The 21037-nt window shown below is 38.9% G+C and overlaps 1 protein-coding gene across 1 annotated transcript in view; it reads right to left on the bottom strand.

Annotated features, from left to right (window-relative positions):
• Positions 1 to 1463: 1463 nt before the first annotated feature.
• MINDY4 (MINDY lysine 48 deubiquitinase 4) overlaps positions 1464 to 21037 on the bottom strand; it is a 79010-nt gene continuing 59436 nt past the window's right edge. Inside the window, exons 16-18 of the mRNA XM_009558276.2 lie at positions 12508 to 12688; positions 9670 to 9742; positions 1464 to 5033 (exon numbers count right to left, since the gene is read on the bottom strand). Coding sequence (XP_009556571.2) covers positions 4985 to 5033; positions 9670 to 9742; positions 12508 to 12688 — 303 coding nt within the window. The 3' untranslated portion in view covers positions 1464 to 4984. The remainder of the gene's footprint in view (positions 5034 to 9669; positions 9743 to 12507; positions 12689 to 21037) is intronic.

The raw sequence follows: 21037 nt of genomic DNA, 5'->3' as shown, positions 1-21037 counted from the left end.
ATCATCACCCTCAAAGGAAAACATTTCTTTAATGTCTAATCTAAATCTCCTCTCTTTCAGATTAAAACCATTCCCTTGTCCTATCTCTGCACGGTCTGAAAAAGAGCCTGCCTGTAGGCCCCCTTTAAGTACCGGAAGACTGCCATAAGGTCTTCCTGGAGCCTTCTCTTCTCTAGGCTGAACAAGCCCAACTCTCTCAGCCTGTCATCATATGGGAGGTGCTTCAGCCCTCTGATCACCTCCATGGCCCTTCTCTGGACTCACTTTAATAGATCCATGTTCTTCCTGTGTTGAGGACTCCCGAACTGAACTCAGTGTTCCAGGTGAAAGAGAGACCAATAACTTGCCATATACTGGGTCTGGTCAACGTGAAATAATTCAGGGCAATTTCTTTCATATTAAATTTACCCCGGGACAAGGAAACGAAATGGAGTTACTCCCTTAATGTAAATGTATATTTCACGTTGCATTGTGTCTTTGTAATCATACCTCAAATTATGTAGGCATTTTGGAGAACTAACTCCACTACCCCTTCAAAAACTGATGCCAGCATTTTCAAAATAACTAGTGATTTGAGGTCCTGACGGTTTAATGGAGCTCCCATCTACCACCAGAAAAGTACCTTCTTCGGGTACTTCAGTTTCAGCAACTGAAACTATTGTTCAAGCCCTTAAGCCACTTATCACTTCTGAAAAACTTGGCTGTTGACTGTGTCATTTTTCCAGGCTCTTCAGCTTTCCTCAGATTTCTAAAGTGACCATTTCCTGTCATTTCAAATTAGCCCATTAGATATATTAGGAACAAAACCAAAAAGAAATCTGCCTCAGAAACATGGAGATTTGACAACAACAGATTCAAGTTGTCATTTTTCCTCTACCTGGGAACAAAATACATTGTGACAGCAGAGATTCATTCATTATAGTCAGTCATCATATCTCAAAATTTTTCCCAAATTCGACCCGTATAAGGGTAGATATGTAGAAAACCAAACACCAGCAGGTTCATCAAGTTAAATCTGAATTTTACCCACAATGATGATTTTTTAACAAGTGTTTGCTGCTATAATAATAAAAGCTTTTTTTTCAGCTGCAGAGTAGACCTGCAGGTGGATAAGAAACACAGTCAGTGGGTGCACGTACCCATTTTATCCAGGCTCCCTGTAAAACTCCGCAATGTGACTGTCTCTGCTCTGATTTTGATCAGGATGAGGAGACACACATCTGACTAAACAATGACAAGTAATGAAACCTTTGCAGTTTTCACTACTGCTTGGGTAGGCTTCAAACAGAACTCGGTGGACACGTGTACATGGAATCAGATAGCACCTCACACTTTAAACTAGCATCAGAATAGTCGGTTTAAGCCAAATTTCTTGTTGTTCTACTGACTGGTGAGGCCCATGAAATATTCAGAATCCAGTCTCCTGGGTTAATTTCCACTAGCAAATGAATGATTAAAAAAATGAGGAGGAAATCTGGGCTTTTACTATTATCATTGCTTTAAATGTTTTATTTGTATGAGACATTCTGTACAAGACAAAGTTAAATATACATTTGATACAAAGGTGACATAATGACACCTCACCAAAATAGTACCTTTGCTTACATATTCATCTACATAAACAATTAGTCATGTCTGTTGTTAGCTAAGGGGTCAATTTTCAGCAGACGGTGTATTTTTTTAAGCCACAGAAGAGAATGAAATTAAGACATCATACAGACCAAGCGCCAATGTCACCAGTGTCTTTTAATGCTCAGTTATCAAATGGTTACTGTTTTGTTTATTTCAGGAAGTCACATTCATTGGCCAATGAAAAAGAGAATGAGAAACAATGAAGAGGAAAACATAATTAAAAAAATACATGTATGCTGCTGGAACAGGATATGATTCTACACAGATCTGTGCAAAAGATTTTTTTTTTGCATTGTCGTATAACATTTTGCATTGCCTCGTCTGATTGACACAAAAAGCCCTGTAAAGTCTTAAAGGAAACACCTTCTGGTGCTTTATATCAAATAAAAATATGCCAGTCATCTTCTTGATGCAGTGACTGAGGCAATGCCCTGGCATTTTTCTGAGAACAACTAGATATAAATTAATGTTCTGGTTGCACATTTCTCCTTATGGAAGGATGTCCTAGCAAATCTCAAGAGCTGTCTCTCCTGCCTGGTAAGGACACTGCCACAAAACCCTGTTGAAGAAAAATACTGCTTTTAGTGTCCAGGAGCAAGGACAGTGGAAGGAGTTTAGAATGCAGAGGTTCTCAGTGTTCCAGCTTGGTGGAATTCCCCTACAGAGATGGCGATTTGGTGAAGTGGTCCAAGTGCTTTTATTTTTGCCTTTGTGAGTGCCGGCACAGGTGACTCTGTAGTTCGGTCATTTTAAATAGATGACAGGTGGGTGGACAGTGGACTTTGCAGAATGAATATATGTGAGCATAACAACAGACAAGAGGTAAGAAAGATCTGCATCACTGAAGTTTCAACTAAGTTTCAGCAAAAATACTCTCTACAACTAGTGATGAAGTTCTCAAAGTTCTTTGCAGCCTGTTTTTGAAAGAGGGTCAGAGTTCAGGGCTTCCCCACACCTTCATTTACCCTCCAACATAAAACATAAACCACAAGCTATTTTCAAGTCCAATTTACTAATCTATATGTTTTCTTATACCCTGAGAAATCTTTACGTCTTCATGAGTGAAATGCATTTGAGGCAATCCTCCTGGATTTATACTCATCATCCTACAGCCTGGAGCACAGTTCTTCTCATCCTAATCCCAGATACATCACACCCTGATATCTCCCCTCCTCTGAACAGAGGAGAACATCTCCTCTGAACACATCTGCACTGCAGATACCCAAATTTTAGTCAGATGAAATCTGACCTGCCACAAGGTAGCTCCCTCCTCCCCCTGAGATGAACACTTATCTTTGCTGCTTTTCTATCAGGGAGTGGAAGATTATCTCCAGACTGACATACTTTAAAGCAGTGTTTTAAAATACTGGCATAGACTGGGAAATCCAGAAAGGAATTTTTTATTAAACTTGGTTCCAAAAATCTCTGACCATTTTTTATCTCTACACTATTTTCTGCACAAATGCATTCCGCAAAAAATGTTGCTTTATGATAGAAAGGCCCTGTGAGGTAGATGGGTAAATCAAACTGTATTTGCTTCATGAAACAAAGTGTGGATTACTATTCATAGAAATTTCAAGAGGAACAAAGGCTTTGGATCTGGGATCTTTGACCATTTTGCACCTGCAGCTCCCAGAAACCCTGAAGCTCACACCGAGGCAAGCTTTTCCTGCAAAACTGGAGTGCTTGAAGTATGGATGATGATGTTATCTTTAAGGCAGTATTGAGTCCACCTATAGCTGATAGTATGAACACATCTCTATGTATACAAAGATGAAAGGGTTTGCCAAAGGCTATGTAATGTCCCTGTAGTAGAGTCAGGAATCAGCTCAGATCTGATGCTGCCTATGTCTCAGAGGCTGAATGGGAGATCTTAATCTCACAAAGTTTAAAGAATTTTGCCTACTGGATCTAAACCAAAGAAATTGCATCACACTGAACTAAATTGAATTAAAATAACTGAAACCCTGACATGTTTTACTGCATACAGATAGTTTGATATGAATGGGAAGCAAAGGGGGGAGACAGTTGTTCATTCAAAGCCAACCCAAACCTTCCTGGTACACTATTATGGCTTACACTCAGGTTGGTTTCCAAACCTAGTGCAAGTGCTAATTCTCCAAGATTTGTATTTGCATAGTCTGTCTGGTATCTCCACGCTACATACAGTAGGACATTGATTTTTTTGCAGGAAACTGATTTTGGAAAGAGCAACTAGTTTATCAGGACTCAGAGGAGTCTGCATACTGACTAGCAAGAAGGTGCTATCAGAAAGTAGAAGTTCTTTATTAGTTTCTCATGAAATACTGACTCTCAAGTCAGAGAATTAATTCTAAAAACATCATTTCTCTGCCATTTTCCAAGGCATTTTTTCAATCTTCTGTTCATTAACTGGTTCCAGTTTTGGTAAAGTGTTGCTAAAATAAGTCACTTAAAGAATACATATCAGAATACACACTGCTGTTTCAGTACCTTGTGATACATCTCCACAGTACATGCACTTTATTTAATCATGAAAAATGGCATCTATCACAGATAGGCACCATTTAAATTTCAAATCTAACAGTTCTTCTGTTTCCTTGTAATTATGGAGAAGCAAACCACAGATATTATCTATCACTTTGGTGTAAATAAACTAATATCTAAATAGTTACATTGGTACAAATGTAAAATACTGACACAGCTATTTCTCACTCAGAAAGAAAAATGAGCTACATCAGTGTGAGGCACTGTTACACATCAATTGCACCCAAAATAAAGAATGTACTGGTGTTATTATTCTGGTAACACAAAACCACAGTCCTTACTGCAAATCTTATGATGCAACAAGAACTTTGTATAGGTCAGGATTTATCTGAAAAGCCCATACGGTTACCAGTCTGTTTAGTGCAAAATAAGATTAATATCAGGTAGAGAAGTGAATATATATTTCTTGGATGATATTTTATACTTATACAGAGAAGGCATGTACAGTGACAGAAATGTGGGTTCAGCATCTTCCATCAGATACTTTAAAACAATTGCAGGATACAGAGTGGATCCAGAAGGAGACCTCAAGGGGACGTTGACAATTTCACTGCTTCATCTGCAACCTTGACTTGGTGGTGGAAATTCAGTCTGCTCTCAGAAGTTTGTATGTTAAAGGTAGTGACAAGGAACTTACGTAAGTATTGTTTATATTATAAGCAACATATCTGAAGCACAAGATGATTGAGGTGAAACTTCCAGCCTGCAAACCATGTCATTCTTCCTCATCGTAAAATTGACCTATTTCCTGTATTGGTGGGAATAGGAATGCGCTAATTCAGTCATTTCCTTTTTGTCTTTACAACTAAAGTGCAGGTCAGGTCAGTCACAAGATTGGTTCTGTGCCATTCCAGTCAATAACAGCTCTTTGCCACCTAGAAATGAAAGCAATCATTTTACATCCATTAGTTAATCAGGCTATTGGAAAGGGAACCCAACATCCCTGAAGCACCCAAAAAAACTTAAGAGCCCAAGACAGACTCATTTGGGGTAACAAATCACATCTCAAAGAGAAAGGAACAGAAATGTGCCTCTAGTTCTCGGTGCCCAAGTTTGGAGGCCAGTCTCTTTACCCTTCCTCCAGTCTCTTACAGGCAATACAGAGTCCTCAGTAGCAGATGATTCCGAACAAGTACCTTCAGGTTGCAAAAACTATTGGGAATTTGCAAGTTGAGTACAAGAATTAACCCTGTATAATCAAAATGTTTAGTCTCAGCTGTCACTAGGCAATTTGCACACTCCTATACAGGCAGATCTCTGATTAGGAGCCCTGCAACTGAGATCCTAAGACCAGGTAATTTCATGTAGCAGCTATCCTTGCTCCTGACCTTGGTTCCCTTGAAATATCCCATGTCTCACTTTCATGGCAATGTTTTTCTTTTCCTATGTTGAGGTTTTTCTTTTTCTCTGCCCTCAGAATAATAGTAAAGATATATACCAAGAGTAATGTTTCCAAATGAGTCCACACACGTTTACACAAATAACTTCTATGTTTTTAGTTCCAGACTCTGTATTGGCTGCTACTGCTCAGCTGTCTACCCCAGAAACGTGACCAACACTGAATGCAAAGAAGGTATTGATCCTTGATTTGTCACCAAATGTGTCTTCAAACCATGGCAGAAGACAAAGATCTGAACCAAGATTTGGCAAAATCAGTTTGATGCTCTCCAGTGGCCTCACTGGCTTGAAGTGAATCAACTTAGTGTACAGTCAGAGTCACTCACTACACAAATTCCACCCTTGTCCGTGGCATTACGTTTGCAAGGTCATGGTCAGGATCTTCTGAGAACTAAACTGTTGCATTCCCAGTGTCAAATACTTAGAACTGGTTTGAAAAATCTGTCTCAGAATGCATGTGAAGAGCAGTAATACAGCAGTGAGGGGCTGGAGACAATAGTGACTTGCTAGATTGCCACATTCTTTTCATCACGGAGGAACGGATGTGTCAGCAAGGGTAAGGCAGCTCAGTCCTTTGGTTGAGCAAGTCAGTTAAGTGTAAAACAAAACCAAAAGCTGAATTCATGCAGTATTCAGCACAAAATCGCAGAGGAAGTGACCATTCAAGGGCTGTAGTGAATTTCCTCTTTCTTCTTTTACTTTTTTTAGAAAACAAAAATAAAAAAATTGCAAAGAGACTTCCTTATCCCAGGACTTAGTATGAATACACAAGAGTGATCCCTCACATCTTAAGCTAAAAGCAGAATATATACCTAGACTGGTATTGCCAGTGATGAAACGGTCCCTGCCAGAGGTTCAAAATATCACCTTACCCACAGAACAACCAAAGTGGAAAATACAATCACCACCTTCAGTGCCCATTTGATTTTGCAGGTAATGCCATCAAATCACCCCTTATCTTTGTGTACAGTCTTCCCAAGGCAATACCTCTATCTCACTAGGGTGACTGAAGCTTTGAGAGGGGTCCAGAGGCCCCACAGATGCCAAAAAGACACCGAATGAAATCTTCTCTGAGACAACATTGCAGTCTGTCAAAATGCAAACAGATGCTGATACCACTTTTGATACTATGGCATAAGATGTCGCTAATCACTACGCAATGAGGAAATGGCCTTTTTAAAAACAGGCTTTCAACAAAGACCTTAAACAGAAAATGGTATTGTCAATCAGGATAAAAGGTAACTTCCATGACAAGCCTCATCTCCTCTCTTTACTTTCAAACAGTTTTTGCTGAGCCGTCGTCAGACTGAAAAGCAGTATTTGGTTGTTTGCTTCTATGAAGACTGATTCAAAACTTCTTTTACCTATTGAATCTGCACAAGTAAATGTGTCAGTCAGGGAGAAACCTCACTCACAGAGTGCTGAACAAGACTTTTCTTTACAGACAGAAACAAAACTATCTGGACAGTTCAGCATCATCTTCGCCCCAAACTGTCCTGCCTCAATGTAGTTCAAATGGAATCCAGATTCTAGCTGCTGATTGAATTATAATTTATCAGATTAGCAACCTGAAAACCATATTTGACCCATCTGGTGCAACTACAACCTCATCCAAGGGTCATGGAGTTAATGGGAACCCAAGAGGAACCAGTTCAGACCCTGAACAATGCTCAGTCTGGAATAACATTCAGAGAGTATCATCTGTACTAATCATTTGGTATTGTTTTAGAGCACACCTAGAAGTCAGGATGACACGACCATGCTCTCCTCTTAGTCACTAAATTTCCAGTAAATCTCTCACTTTAAAGCCAAAAGGATGCTCTAATGTATCGTGCAGCCCCACTATCACAAAGGAAAGCTGATCTTAGATGGCAAAATATACCACTGAATTCAGGTTATCAAATCAGATCAAAGTTTTGTTCCCTTCAGGCAGAGCTAACAGATGTTATTTCCGGCAGCACAGAGAGACACAGCAGATCGTGACTATGATGTAAGAGTATTTTCAGGGAAGAGTGAGATAAGAAGTCTGCACAGCATCTTCCAAGCAACCTAGGGATGCACATTCTAGACATGTCTTGGTCAGGATCTCACTGCTTCTACAGATGTCTAGGGCTGAAACCCCCAACAAAATCATATGAACTTGGGCTGACTCTGGTTTGGAACCTGCAGGTTAAAGTGGTACCTGTTGGTGACTTGTTGTCCTACCCATCTGAAGTGTTACTTACTTTAAACTCAAATCTCATGCTTCTGACATTTTATAGAATAGGGATAGCAAACCTGAGCCTCCTCCACCTGCAGAAGCAAAACAACTCTTCTCCTCTCATAATAACAATAAAAATGAAAAAAATCTAAATACAGCAACAGTCTATTACCTATGTGGTTTTCCCTCCGGGAGAGGATAAGAGAACAAACAGTAGACAGATGTTAGGCACCTAACTCAATGCGCCACAGGATGGTGGTGTTCAGGTATCGTAGTAAACAATGGGTAAGGCTTTTCATGGAGTCATGAGAACGACTTCATGAGTCATGAGAATGAAAAGAAAAACCCCGATCAACATTTGGAACTAACAGTTAATCTTCTTAGTTCTGATTCTTCAGACTGAAATTCTCCACACTGCCTGAGAAATGACCCTGCATTTTTTGATCAGATAGGTTTGATAAGGAGCTTCATTATGATTGCTTGGTCAAAATAATTAATGGCTCTTTGTTTCCTTGCTTGCTTTATTAAAAATAAAATGTGAAAAACTTTTAGAGCAAGGCCATGCTTAACCAAACACGCTCAAAGCAAATGGAAAATACTGAAAACAAGGAGCCAAACTGATCAGGGTAAATCAGACACATCCTGAGAACGGTACAAACAAAATAAACTGACACTGGAATTTGCTGGTAATTGACTTCTCCAGGAGATTAAAGCATGGAATTTAAAATAAACAAACATCACCATTACCAAAACTGCATAACTTTGATGTAATGCCAGGAGGGGAAGATGTTCTAAGAGCAACTTTAAATACTTGCATGTATTATTCACCTCGCTGTGTGGGTTTCTGAGGCTATATGATATCTAGCATATTTTGTAGTCATGCTTATGTGTCACTGAAACAGAGGAAGCAACACAATCTATATGTGCAGGCAGCCTGGATTACTGTCACTGCTGTCATGTTACAGGACATCTATTCTGCTTTTCTGTAACTTTAAAATGGAAGCCCTGTGTGAACACAGTTTGGCAGGCACTGTCTTTTTTTTTCTCTTTTTTTTTTTTTTTTGCAGGTTTTTTTTACAGGAAGAATTGTGGCAAGGAAAGGAGGGAAATTACAAGAGAAATTTGAAGCTGCATGGTTTGCTGATTTAACAAATGTTACGGTCTTTGACAATGAGGCTTTTACTTCTTGCTCCAAAGATATTCAGATAGCAGCTTTCAAAATCTTGCTCATGGAGTGGATATAAAACTGATTTTTTTACCTAGCTGAATTTCCTTTTTTTTTCTTCTTTCTCTCTAAACTGAAAATCTTCTCATTAACTTCAGTATTAGCTGGATAAATTCCTTAAAATCCTTCATTTAATACCACATAGACCTCAAAATGGCCATGCAAATTCTAACATGACATGTGCGGTCTTGAGAATCTCTGTGCTGCCCATGGACATGTGGAAAATTTGAACAAACTGAGACCATTGAGCACAGAGCTTCATACTTCAAGAATGGTACTCAAGTACCCAAAGCATTATATTTTTAGAAAGGGCTGACGAAGGCAGAAGAAATTTTCTCCTTTTCTCATTGCAACAGGGACCAATTCGTTTTGAGAAACTAAATTCAGATCTATTGAAATCAAATTGCACTCTCAAACTGGATTTGGCTCAGTCAGTTCTTGGTGATATAATGAAAGTTCCTTTAAGAATGCACTGAATGCCTTAGTTTGATGTTAACTACAATAACACACAACAAAATGTGAAATACATATGCTCACAGCCTGGTTTATTGAGATCCTTTAGGATTTTAAAGCAGTAATTTTGCAACATGACTTGCTGCAATATTTTTTATCACAACCCAGTCTTACATGTATTATTTGTTTCAATAAATGAGAATATCTGTACTAAAAAAATGCAAGTTCTACTTACTTTGTCCTAATACAATGCTCAAGTGGAGGAGTAAGATCATTTTCTTTATCTTCAGCGCACATCTGAGTTGTGTCTGCAGAGACATATATTATTAGTGGCTAGAGTATACTTCTATTCATACAGAGTACTACAGTAGCTTCTAGGAACTCCACCCACAGAAGTGATGGTCCGCTACGCACACTGTGAATCTCCTAGCCCACATTAGGCACATATCCACTTTGGATTGAAAAACCTTGAAAGGTAAGCATTTCTTGCACTCGAATACGGTGTCATGCTGTTCTTCACATAGAATCATAGAATCACCAGGTTGGAAGGGACCCACTGGGTCATGGAGTCCAAACATTCCTAACACTCCCTAAACCATGCCCCTCAGCACCTCGTCCACCCGTCCCTTAAACACCTCCAGGGAAGGTGACTCAACCACCTCCCTGGGCAGCCTGTTCCAGTGCCCAATTACCCTTTCCGTGAAAATTCTTTTCCTGATATATAATCTGAACCTCCCCTGGTGGAGCTTGAGGCCATTCCCCCTTGTCCTGTTCCCTGTCACTTGGGAGAAGAGCCCAGCTCCCTCCTCTCCACAACCTCCTTTCAGGTAGTTGTAGAGAGCAATAAGGTCTCCCCTCAGCCTCCTCCTCAGCTCTTTGCAAACAGCATGGCCATTATAGCTGACCTTAGAGTGGACAGTGTGGCACTCACAGCTATGTCATCTTCTGAACCCTTTTATCTCCGGCCCTCCTGACTGTTCATGTGATGACAGGCTAAAGGCTGAAAGGAAGTGACTGAATGCAAAATATGCTCTCAGGGGTGATTCCATGATTTGGCTCAGTATTAGTTGTTTTGGGCCAGAAACTTGCTCAGAATTACGCTGACTACTTAAAAATAAGGATGATCATGGGACAGTGTTCAGATTCATGTCCTGGTACACATTAGTTTACTAATATAGAGATGGTTTCTAAGAAAACATGGATTAGAAGGTAAGAGAATATGCTGGAGGGCTGTCAAGAGGTTTGGATTTTGTAATTGATGTCATTACTAAGAAAACAATTTCTGTTACTCAAATACTAAGGACAGCAGTAGTCCTATCCTTGAATAGGAAATCCCAAGTCCAGGTCAAACTGAGTTAAGATTCCTTCACTTTGGAACAGAATATTGTCCCCGACTGTCTAGAAAGCAGTGCACAGGAGGGAGAAGACAGAATTGTGTTGGATATAAGAGAGGTACACACAAGCTCTGAGCATTCCTTTGGGACAGAAAGGTAACTGCACTGTTCTGGGGAAAACAGAGATGTCAGTGTCTCAGACACTGGATCTGTCAACAGTGAAAGTAGTCACTGAACTTCCCAGAGAGAAAACATCCTGCCATCAGCTTGGATGTCAGTCTGCTCAGCTGTTTCCTGTTTTGGACTAAAGCATTTTAAACTGCAGCAGATTAGGGTTTTTTCTTTTTCTTCTTTCTTTGTCTGTCATCCAGCCAACAAGCAGGTTGTGAGCAACAAATGATGCCAAGACAGGGTGAAGGATATTGGTCTGCTTCACTGAGACTGATGTAGACAGGACAGGAGGCAATCGCTCTTGCATTCACAGCTGCCAGTCTCTGATAAAGCTGACTTCCTCGTGTCATAGAGAAGACCTGCCTTTCCCTGGCTTGTGGATCTTGTTAGTATAAATACATGCAGAAAACTCCGAATGACTGTAAGGGCTGGAGTAAGAAGAAATAGACAATATTATAAAACATAAAAAGTACTGGATGTTTTCTCCTAGAACCTCAGAAACTTAGAGGTACATAGGATTTTTTGTAAGTTTCAAAGGGCTTCTTTTATCCTACCATTGAAGAGTATATAATCATAGAATCACTAGGTTAGAAAAGACCTCTGAGATGATCGAGTCTAACCATAATGGCTCATTAGTGGTCTCCAATAATACTTGGGCCCCTCTAGGAATTCCTGATACTGATGTTCTGGATCATCCCATGGTAAGAAGCAACAAACACTGCCCTGATGATAGCACTTATTTTTAAGGAGTGGACTGCAATAGAGTGGCTCTTCAAGACTGAGAGGAATTTGATTAGATTGTATAAATACATTGAAGGGAAGAAAACAAAAGATAAATAGGATATTATTAGCAAATAGGGCTTTAGTGGCCAAGAATATCTTAATATGGCAATAAATAAGAGCTTTCTAAGCATCAGAATGCTTCTGTCCACATGCCTTCTACTTGGAAAAATATGTAATTACTGTAAAAGCAGCTGTAGAATTTGGCCTGGTTTCCTGAAAGAGTGTTACAAGTTGGAAGGTCTTTTGCATGCTTGTGTTTCCAGGTATGCTTACAAGCAGCTAAGAGATTAGACTTTGTTAGCAAATTCCTACCATCTTCTGAAATAGCTGGTTTTGGAGGCAAGGATTTCATGCTTCCTCACCCTCTCTGCCCATTTTACTACAGTCTTGTACGGCTGAAGAATAGGAGACTTGTAGTTTCTGTCTGTAGAAATGATGTGAGTTGTGAAGCAGACTGGGAGTAGTTAAACATAGTCCTGGCAGCATGAATAGGCCGGATCACAATCTGTTGTTTGGAAGAAAGTGCCACTGAATGATTTGCAGTCTATATAAACTAGCACATGCTCACTTTTAACCCTTTCAAGAGCTTATCCTCAAAATTTCCTAGTGAAGTCCCACTTCACTATTCCAAATTAATCACCAACTGAATTACAGAAACTAGGAAACAGGCACACAAATCTTTTATGCCTGAAATAATCACTGTTTGTAATATTGGATTCTTCTTTCTGATGTGACCCTGTTGCCACCACCAGAAATGAAATACAGAATTACTGATTTGTACATACCAACCGTCAACCGTATTTCTTCATCCTGGTTGGCCAAGCCATCATAATAATATAGATCAAATCTCCGTTCTGTTTTCCAGTCACCTAGTAAATCCTTTTCCAAACAAAAAAGCACACTGAAGTGGCTTTCACTGCATACCAACCAAATTGGGTATTTAGGCGTCTTCAAGTAACAACCAACCTAACGAAAGATACAAAACATTAGAAAATTATGGGAGACAGGGAGAAAGAGTACATTGTGGAAAACATGAAATGTGTAAGATGACATATATTATAGTCTACAATCATTCATGAAGGTTATATTCTGCTGATGAAGCAGATCAGGATAGCTCTGGTTAATTGTGGAACGTATAAAGCAAGTATCTGGCCTTGAGTTACACGCAGGTAATGAAATCCAGCTGTAGTATCCTTACTTCAAAAAGATCATATCCCAGATGATCATAACCAAAAGGAACCTTGTCCTCTGCAACAACTATAAAACCACAGTGAGTTTAGGTCAGGAACACTACATAAGATCAATAGGAGATCATGCTCCTATGCAACGGTACTTGGAAGCCAGGCAAGAGACTTCAGAAGATAGATATCATCTTCCTATTGCATGCTGCTACTTTAATGTTGCAGTATCAGTTAATGATTTTAGCCCCTTCAGGAGTAAATAACGGAGTAAAAATAATGACTAGGTTGTTTAATGTAGAAAAGAAACTGTATTTCTCTCAGCTGGGATTTTAATATTCAGCTACAATAGATATTTATTTTTAGCTATATTCCTGTCATTGAAAGCCGTATTCTAAGTTCAAAATAACAATGTTTTTTGTCCCCCAAATGAACTGGGTTTTTTTGTATCTTTGATAAATTGCTCATGGAAATTAAAAACTAAACTAAAAGTTTCAGCTTTCAGCTCTGCTTATTACTTTTCTAGTAGACAGAATTACAATGTGCAGGAAGCTGCGTATAACCATCTTTATTTCATCCCCAGTTTAATGCATTCTTTGCTAAGCAGATGTTGTGTGGAAGGTATTCTACCAGTCTGCAAAACAAGAAATGTCAATCAAGTGTGCAAATCTATGTGCACAAAAATATAATATCAATTCCTGTCTCCATAATACAGACACATGGACCAAAGAAACTTTGTGGGTTTAAAAGCTCAGGAAATTTTCATAGAATCATAGAATCATGAAGGCTGGAAAAGACCTGTAACTTCATCAAGTCCAGCCATCAGCCCAACACCACTGTGGCTACTAAATCATGCCACAAAGTGCCACGTCTACATGCTTTTCGAACACCTCCAGGGATGGTGACTCCACCACTTCCCTGGGCAGCCTGTTCCAATGCTTCATCAGTCTTTCATTGAAGAATTTTTTCCAAATATCCAATCTAACCCTCCCCAGCACAACTGGGGGCCATTTCCTCTCATCCTATCACTACAGATACGTCTCTAGACCCTTCACCAATTTCATTACCTTTCTCTGGACGTGCTCCAGGCCCTCAACATCCTTCTTGTACTGAGGGGCCCAAAACTGAACACAGTATTCGAGATGCAGCCTCACCAGCAGCAAGTACAAGGGCACCATCGCTACTCCTTTTGAAGAGTATTGCACAGTAATAGGAAAGTGATATAATCTACAGAAACAATCTCTGTCTTTTGCTAGCCTTACCACTACTGGAATTAAATGATGCTTCAGCATATGCCGTGGGTACTGATGGAACCTGGAAGACTTTTAACAGAAAAATTCTCATACATATTTTCCAGATATAGATTTGTGTATACATCTTCTATAGTACAGTCCTCATTTCTTCACCTTAGGCGCGCAGATGCCTGACGTAAAGCAGAAGCCATGGTATATGTTATTGTAATAAAGAGTCTAAACAGCATCCTCGGTGATAAGGACTGTGTGGTTTTTTAATTATTGAGATTTAGAATTTATACCTAAGGTGTTACATGAGTAAAATTCAGTTATCTTCCCCAATAAGCATTTCTTCAAGTGTTAGATAATGTCTTTAGCTAATTAAGTAACTGTTCCCTGACTCATTACTTTGCTGATATCTATTTAAAACAGCCTTTTACACAACAGTTTTGCTTTTTATGTAAATTCTTGGCTTAAAAGTATAAAAATTTTTTTATAAACTTACAAAAATACTCATAACAGGAGTTAGCAAGAAGGGAAATATGCAGATGCAACAAAAGACAGCTAATTAGAGGGATAGAGATCAAAAGATTCAGTTACAAAAACATGCATATTTTAGCATGCAGATAAATCAAAGCCAAAAAGGAACAGTCAGTCTTCTCCTAAAAATGTATTCTTCCTACATACGTCCACTAACATAACTCTCAAGCTGCATCAAACAACATTTGCCAAAACAAGATTAGAGAGATAGAGAACTGCTTCAAAGCACACATCGACTCCAGTTCTAAGTCACGTGAACAGTCCTATTGAAGTCTGGACAAATTGTTCAGATGAGTAAGGTCTGTAGGAACCTTCTTCCAAATATGTACAGTTTTCAATTACAATGCTCGCAGCAGAAGGCAAGGGGATGAACTTTAAGACAATAAGGAGAGTATAAAAACATAGCAGGTCAAATCCTCATCACTCAAAATAAGGGAAAAGTCTTCATTTCAGTAACACCAGTTATACTAGTTGAGGATCACCGGCTGCTTTTAACACACCAAGTTGCATCCCAGCTGTTGGCTGGTCCCTGCAGGTTTGCTTCCCCCGAATCCACTGACTAGTCTGTCCCACTATCATCACCTTCCAGGGACTTCTGGCTGTCCAGATACCTCAGGTTATTCCTACACTAGCACATAAAACAGGCCCAAGATTTGTTCTCCATCTTTAAGGTCAAATGGCATGGAATGTTTTTATCCATAAGGCTAAAATTCTTTCCTTCGCCCAAACACATTACCTTGTCTAGACTTCCTCTAAGGAATTCCCTGTCCCATAGCATTCCCCAAAACACAACTAGATTTTTTTTCTACAAAATATAACATGGAACCATGCTACTGACAAAATAAGAACTATCCAGATTGTGAAGATTCCTTGGCCCACTTCTTCACGTATCAGCTGTTGAGTGGACTAAAAGGATGGTCTCCATTAACTGGTCCAGCTGATGAGCGGTGAGTGCTTCTTCCAACTGCCCGGCCAGGCTGGTTGGTGGCACTGATCTTGGAATGTAACAGGACCTTGGAGCAGGACAGGGAACAGCAAGCATGAACACGTAGTGTTCTGAATCCTCAAGAAAATCTTTGAACTCTGTCAGAGTGTATGCCATCTAACAAACACTTGCCATGGAATGGGGCCCTTCTTTCCAGCTGTTTATGCTGCACTGTGTAACGCTGTCTGTGACTTCCAAAGGCAAATCAGGGATACGTGAATTGAATCTATTTATTAAATGTCATTACTTTTGTACAGGGTTTTTGCAGTATTATTGTGCGTTAAAAAGTAATAATGCTTTACTGTTAAAATATTTGTTTTCAAACCTGCTCATTAATCTTTTCTTAAAAAATAAAAATGTAAGAGATGGAATTAATTAGGTGTCTTGTCCTGATACATGTTTTCAATTCCTATGGAGACTTCACTAGCCCTTATCCCCTCCCTTACAAATACCTTAAGAATACTCATAAATTTCAGGGACACTATTCAGATCTTTGGAAAATGTCAACTTTTCAAAAGCAGGAACCTTCAAAGGGTTCAATTTCAACACTATGGGTGGTCTTTATCCACATCTGACCTTAGCGTGCATTCACACAATGATGAAAATAAATCTACAGACAAATACTTACTACTGGAGAATTATTCCAATACATCTGCCAGAAGGAGTGTATGGCACTTGACCATTCAGATTTTATTAGCTCGTTGAACAAAGCTATCTTTTGCCATGTGTATACCAAAAGAAACAAACACAAAATACAATCTAAGGTCTGTGCTTCTTGGACTCAATCACAAAATTTACCACTGCTATGCAGTGGCCATGATTCGAAGAAGGAAGATGATATCAAAACCAAAGGAGATCACTGGATATGGCCAATGTGGTATCATTTTTTTCTAGGTGTTTTGTTATCACTTAATATATTTTTACTTCTTTGCTTATCAGACTTTACCTTTAATTAAAATTGCATTCTGCTACAATGCAAATTTCAGTCATTTCTTGCTTTAAGTTTGTTTGCCTCAATGCAACTGTTATAGATACTTATTTTCTAAAGTAATCATACAGCACAGTACTGAGACCCATGTGATTCCACAAAGGTCTGGGTTCTGTCAAGCTGAACAATCGCTAGTTGTACTGAATCTGATAGGATTGATAGACAAAAGGATAATTACAAAAAGCTTTAACAACCTATTGGTTGTTTCGTCAACGTTTTTTCCCCCTATTTGCAAAGACCTTAACTGAATTAATACTAAATAATGTTGCAACAGTGCTAAGTCTGAAGTGTCAATGGGGTAAAAACAGATACCCTTGCAACAGTCTTTGGGTGATGAGGAACACCACAGACTCATTTCACCTTTCTACCAGCATTATTAAAACAACAGGTCAGTCATACTACTAATATCACAGAATCCCAGAATCATAGACTGGTTTGGTTTGGAAGGGAACTTAAAGATCATACTATTTATCAAATATATTTGCATATAGTTAAGGCTACTGTGAGGGTGAGGCCATTGTCATCAATGTGTACTTCATTTCAATCAGATTAAGAAAAATAAAATCAATGTTCACACTGCGTGACATTCAGAGTATGCACATTTTAATGACTATGCCAAGTTAGGCAGAAATTGAAGATGTTTTAGCCAGATATTTAAAAATTGTAATAGAAAAGACTACTGCTATATAGGAGCCCTAGATACTTTCTCTGCAACTTCGAATACTTTTTGTTGTAGAAAAGGAAATCTTTCTGATGATGCACTGGAGGACAAAAGGGAAACATTAAAGAAGATGAATAAAAGACGTGCATTCAATCCAAGTACTACCAAATCCAAGAAAAGACTCCTGGAAAGTACTGGCTTTCAACTAAAGTTTTCTTATGACGCCAGAACACAAAGGAAGACAGCAGCTGTGGCACAGCTAATACACGTCAGGTAGCCTCAGGATCTTTTCTTTATCCTTGTCCCATTCTACTGCTTTTCTGCTATGTCCTATCAAGTGAAGGAACGTTGAGGGAGACCCTTATTCAGACTTCAGCACTTTGCTGTTCCCACAGTACACATGAAGGAGTTTATAATTAATTTGAAGAAGTTATTTCATTGCAACGACAAAGATAGGTCAAGATTCAGTCCACCTAACTCTTCGCCATCTAATTCTTGGCTCTCTAACTTAGGTTGGCCTCTAGGCTTTGGCTGTCTGAAAAATCAAACATAAAAGGGATGGGTGTTGTCAGTTATGCGGACTTCCCCCCCTTCATCAGCTATAAAGTGAGTTGGCTGGACTCTTACCTGAAACATTTTCAATCTACAAAGGACCTAAAATTAGATGCAATAAATCCAGACTCAAATGCAGGTACTTATAAACTAAAGAGACATGTGGAAAATACTTGACATCATTTTCTGCTTTTTTTCTGTTTGCAAAGCATGCTTAGGTCTTTTATTCTGTTTTAAACATGTGGGGTTTGTTATCCTTATTGTTTGAAGTAAAAAATATGTGATTCTATCTTATTTGGAAGGAATTTGACAAGAAATCAATGCCAATATTCCAGGAACAGTGACTGGCCTCTAGCAAAATAACTGCCAGTGGATAAGTAGAAGAACCCAGGCTAGAAAGCGAGATGTGAAAACAAGGAAGGAAGAACAGACATTTTAAATGGCCAGTGCCTTGTCAGCCTTGTTTCAATCAAACTTGTATGTACCACGTGTTTTTGCCCACAGCGGCACTCACCAGTGACCTGGCTTGAATCCAGCCCATGAGACTGAGAAAGGTGCCTGTTCAGCAGACACACTTCCCAGCGAAGGTTATAGGAAGGACTTTCCACAGGGCAAATAAACAGGTGAGGTGCCAGAAGACAGAGCTTGTGTGTTCAGTTCAATAATTCAAGTAGGTCTTGTTATAGCACAGGGTGCGCTGACTTGATCAAAAGGTCCAAAGATATTATTTCCCATCTGTGAATTTTAATGAATAAATTCTGTTTGTTTCTTTTTCTTTCTCTTTTTGAAGAGAAATAGGAAAAATGAGTACACCTTCTTTTCAGAAATTCAAAAACTAAAAAATGCATCAGTCTCTTGAAATGATGACAGATGAGGCAGAGGCTTGGACATGATTAACAATCAGAGCAGGGTGAATTTGGGAGGTCAGATGACAGGAGGTTGACCTACTATAGAAGAACAGGTTAAAAGTAGGAAAGAAACAGTGAAGACAAAGAAGAATCATAGTCAGGCTTCAAAAGAGACAAATAACTTTGCATAATTCCATCACTTGATGGAGCACATACCTAAAGTGGTTTTAAAAAGCACTGCAGAAGGATAGTCAAATTCATTAGGTGGTACCATACTAACTTTAGAATGAGAGATTCAGAAGACCTGTCCTCTCTTTGCAGTTCAGCCTCTAGCTTACTAGACGACTTCATGGGATAAGCACTTTGACTTTTACTCGTCTGCTGCCTCTCAGAAAAAATGGAAATGACATTTGCCTCTTTTGCAAAGCACAGTTCTATTCACAGGAAGAGACACATAAATGATGGATATTGTTATTGTTATTATTAATAATACGAGCAACAATAGTAATAGTAGTATCTTTTAAATGCTTCAGATGAGAATGCAGATGTTTTTTCACTTTTGTCGCTGTTAGTCTCTTAGAAGAGACTCTCTGATATAAACAAGAGGAGCATCTTTTCCATCTGTTTCTCCTTCTAAAACTATAATAAGTTTTGCAAAGAGCACTTCCTCATTCAAAGTTCCTTTCACTTGAAATTTTAATATGTCATTTAGGCCAAAGACTGACCAAAAAGCAGGGATTTTGTCATTCATTCACAACTGCTACGATTGGTCCTGCTTACTTCTGTGCCTCACCCCTTTCTCTGAGCTCTTGTCCCTGCTGCAGAAGCACCTCAGCTTCCATGAGAATTCGCCCCAACTCCTGCTTGCTGCAGCCCAGCAAACAGGAAAACCTGCACCAATTTTATATGGGTTGGCCAGCTTTTGGAAATGTTTCTACTGCTTTAAAAGCTCTAAAGAAATCCCAGGAAACCTAAAATGTCAATTTAGGCCTCTTAGTTAAATGAGTAAGATCAGATGGAATTAATATAGTTTAAAAATAAGCTTAGGACAAAGAAAAGAAATCCAAAGATGTGTAACTTGCCTACGGAAAAGTGAAAGAATTGGCCTTTTAGCTTTGTTGCATTACAATAGGGAATCTCACTATGAAACTAAACCTTTGCATATGAACTGGATTCAATGAATCCATCTGTCATTGTGAAACAATTTGCAACAAGTAATTACTTTACAAAAGAGAGATTGAGCATGGTGATACTGGGGCTAAGAGTGATGATTAGACATTAACAACTCCAGACAAATTACATAAAGCACACATTTTTCCAATCAGCAAAGATAACATATTCAGCATGATCCACTGAAAGACATTACTGGATCAGCAACAGAGGGATTCTTCAGGCAATTACTGGAGAAAAAAAAGCCTGATCATTCTCTTTTGATTTGCTACTGTTGGAAGTTTGAGAGAAGGATTAATTCAGTTCTTATGCCCTCAGGATATTTTCACCTTGGAAAGCACGTCAAGGAAATTGTGGAATATATGCAAATGCTCCACATTTCAGACAAAGGAGATAAAATGGTATAAGAATCTTTCCCTATGTGGATTTCCTGCATCTAGTGTGGAATCTTGCATATCTCCTTATGAATGCATTAATAAATTGGAACAAATCCAGATTAGAGCAATTAAAATAAGCTTTGGACAGGATAGACTGATGAAAAAGGGAGGAACTGTTACATCAGCTTACAAAAGTCTAGTGGATGGGGATCAATTGTTTTGGGTGCATACTGGATTAGAAGGAAAAATAATAATCAGAGGAAACTAACTAAATGAACAGTTGGATTTAATATTAGTACATCCAAAGCACAAGCAGTGGAGTAGATATTAAAATCTGCACACTTGCAGGCAACTGTAAATAATCTGTATTTGCACTTCCTCATATTTTAAAGTAGAGACATGAGAAAAAAAGATCACAGTTATATGTATCACTATCAACTATTAAATGACCATCTGAACAGAAAGGCAGGAACTTCACAGATACAGATTTTTAAGTGAAAGCCTGCTAACTGGGCATGAAAATATGCTGAATTACCCACTGAGAGATTGGCTGGAAATGACCTAAAGGGAGTTTTCCAAATCTAATGTCTGTGTTTCACCATCTATCACACTCAAGACCTTCTTACTCCTGGAAACAAGAAGAAAAGACCAAACAAAAGTGACAGACCTTTTCCATTACTGATTTCAGTTACCATCCTCATGGCCACAGTGTAATTGGATGTTGAACCTACTTACCGAAATACCAAGAGAAAGAAGAGTCAGTTTGAAAGACTTACAGCCTGAT

The sequence above is a fragment of the Cuculus canorus genome, chromosome 2, assembly GCF_017976375.1.
Source record: "Cuculus canorus isolate bCucCan1 chromosome 2, bCucCan1.pri, whole genome shotgun sequence".
Taxonomy (NCBI): domain Eukaryota; kingdom Metazoa; phylum Chordata; class Aves; order Cuculiformes; family Cuculidae; genus Cuculus; species Cuculus canorus.
The sequence above is the reverse complement of the archived record's forward strand: the minus strand, read 5'-3'. Positions and strand labels throughout refer to the sequence as shown.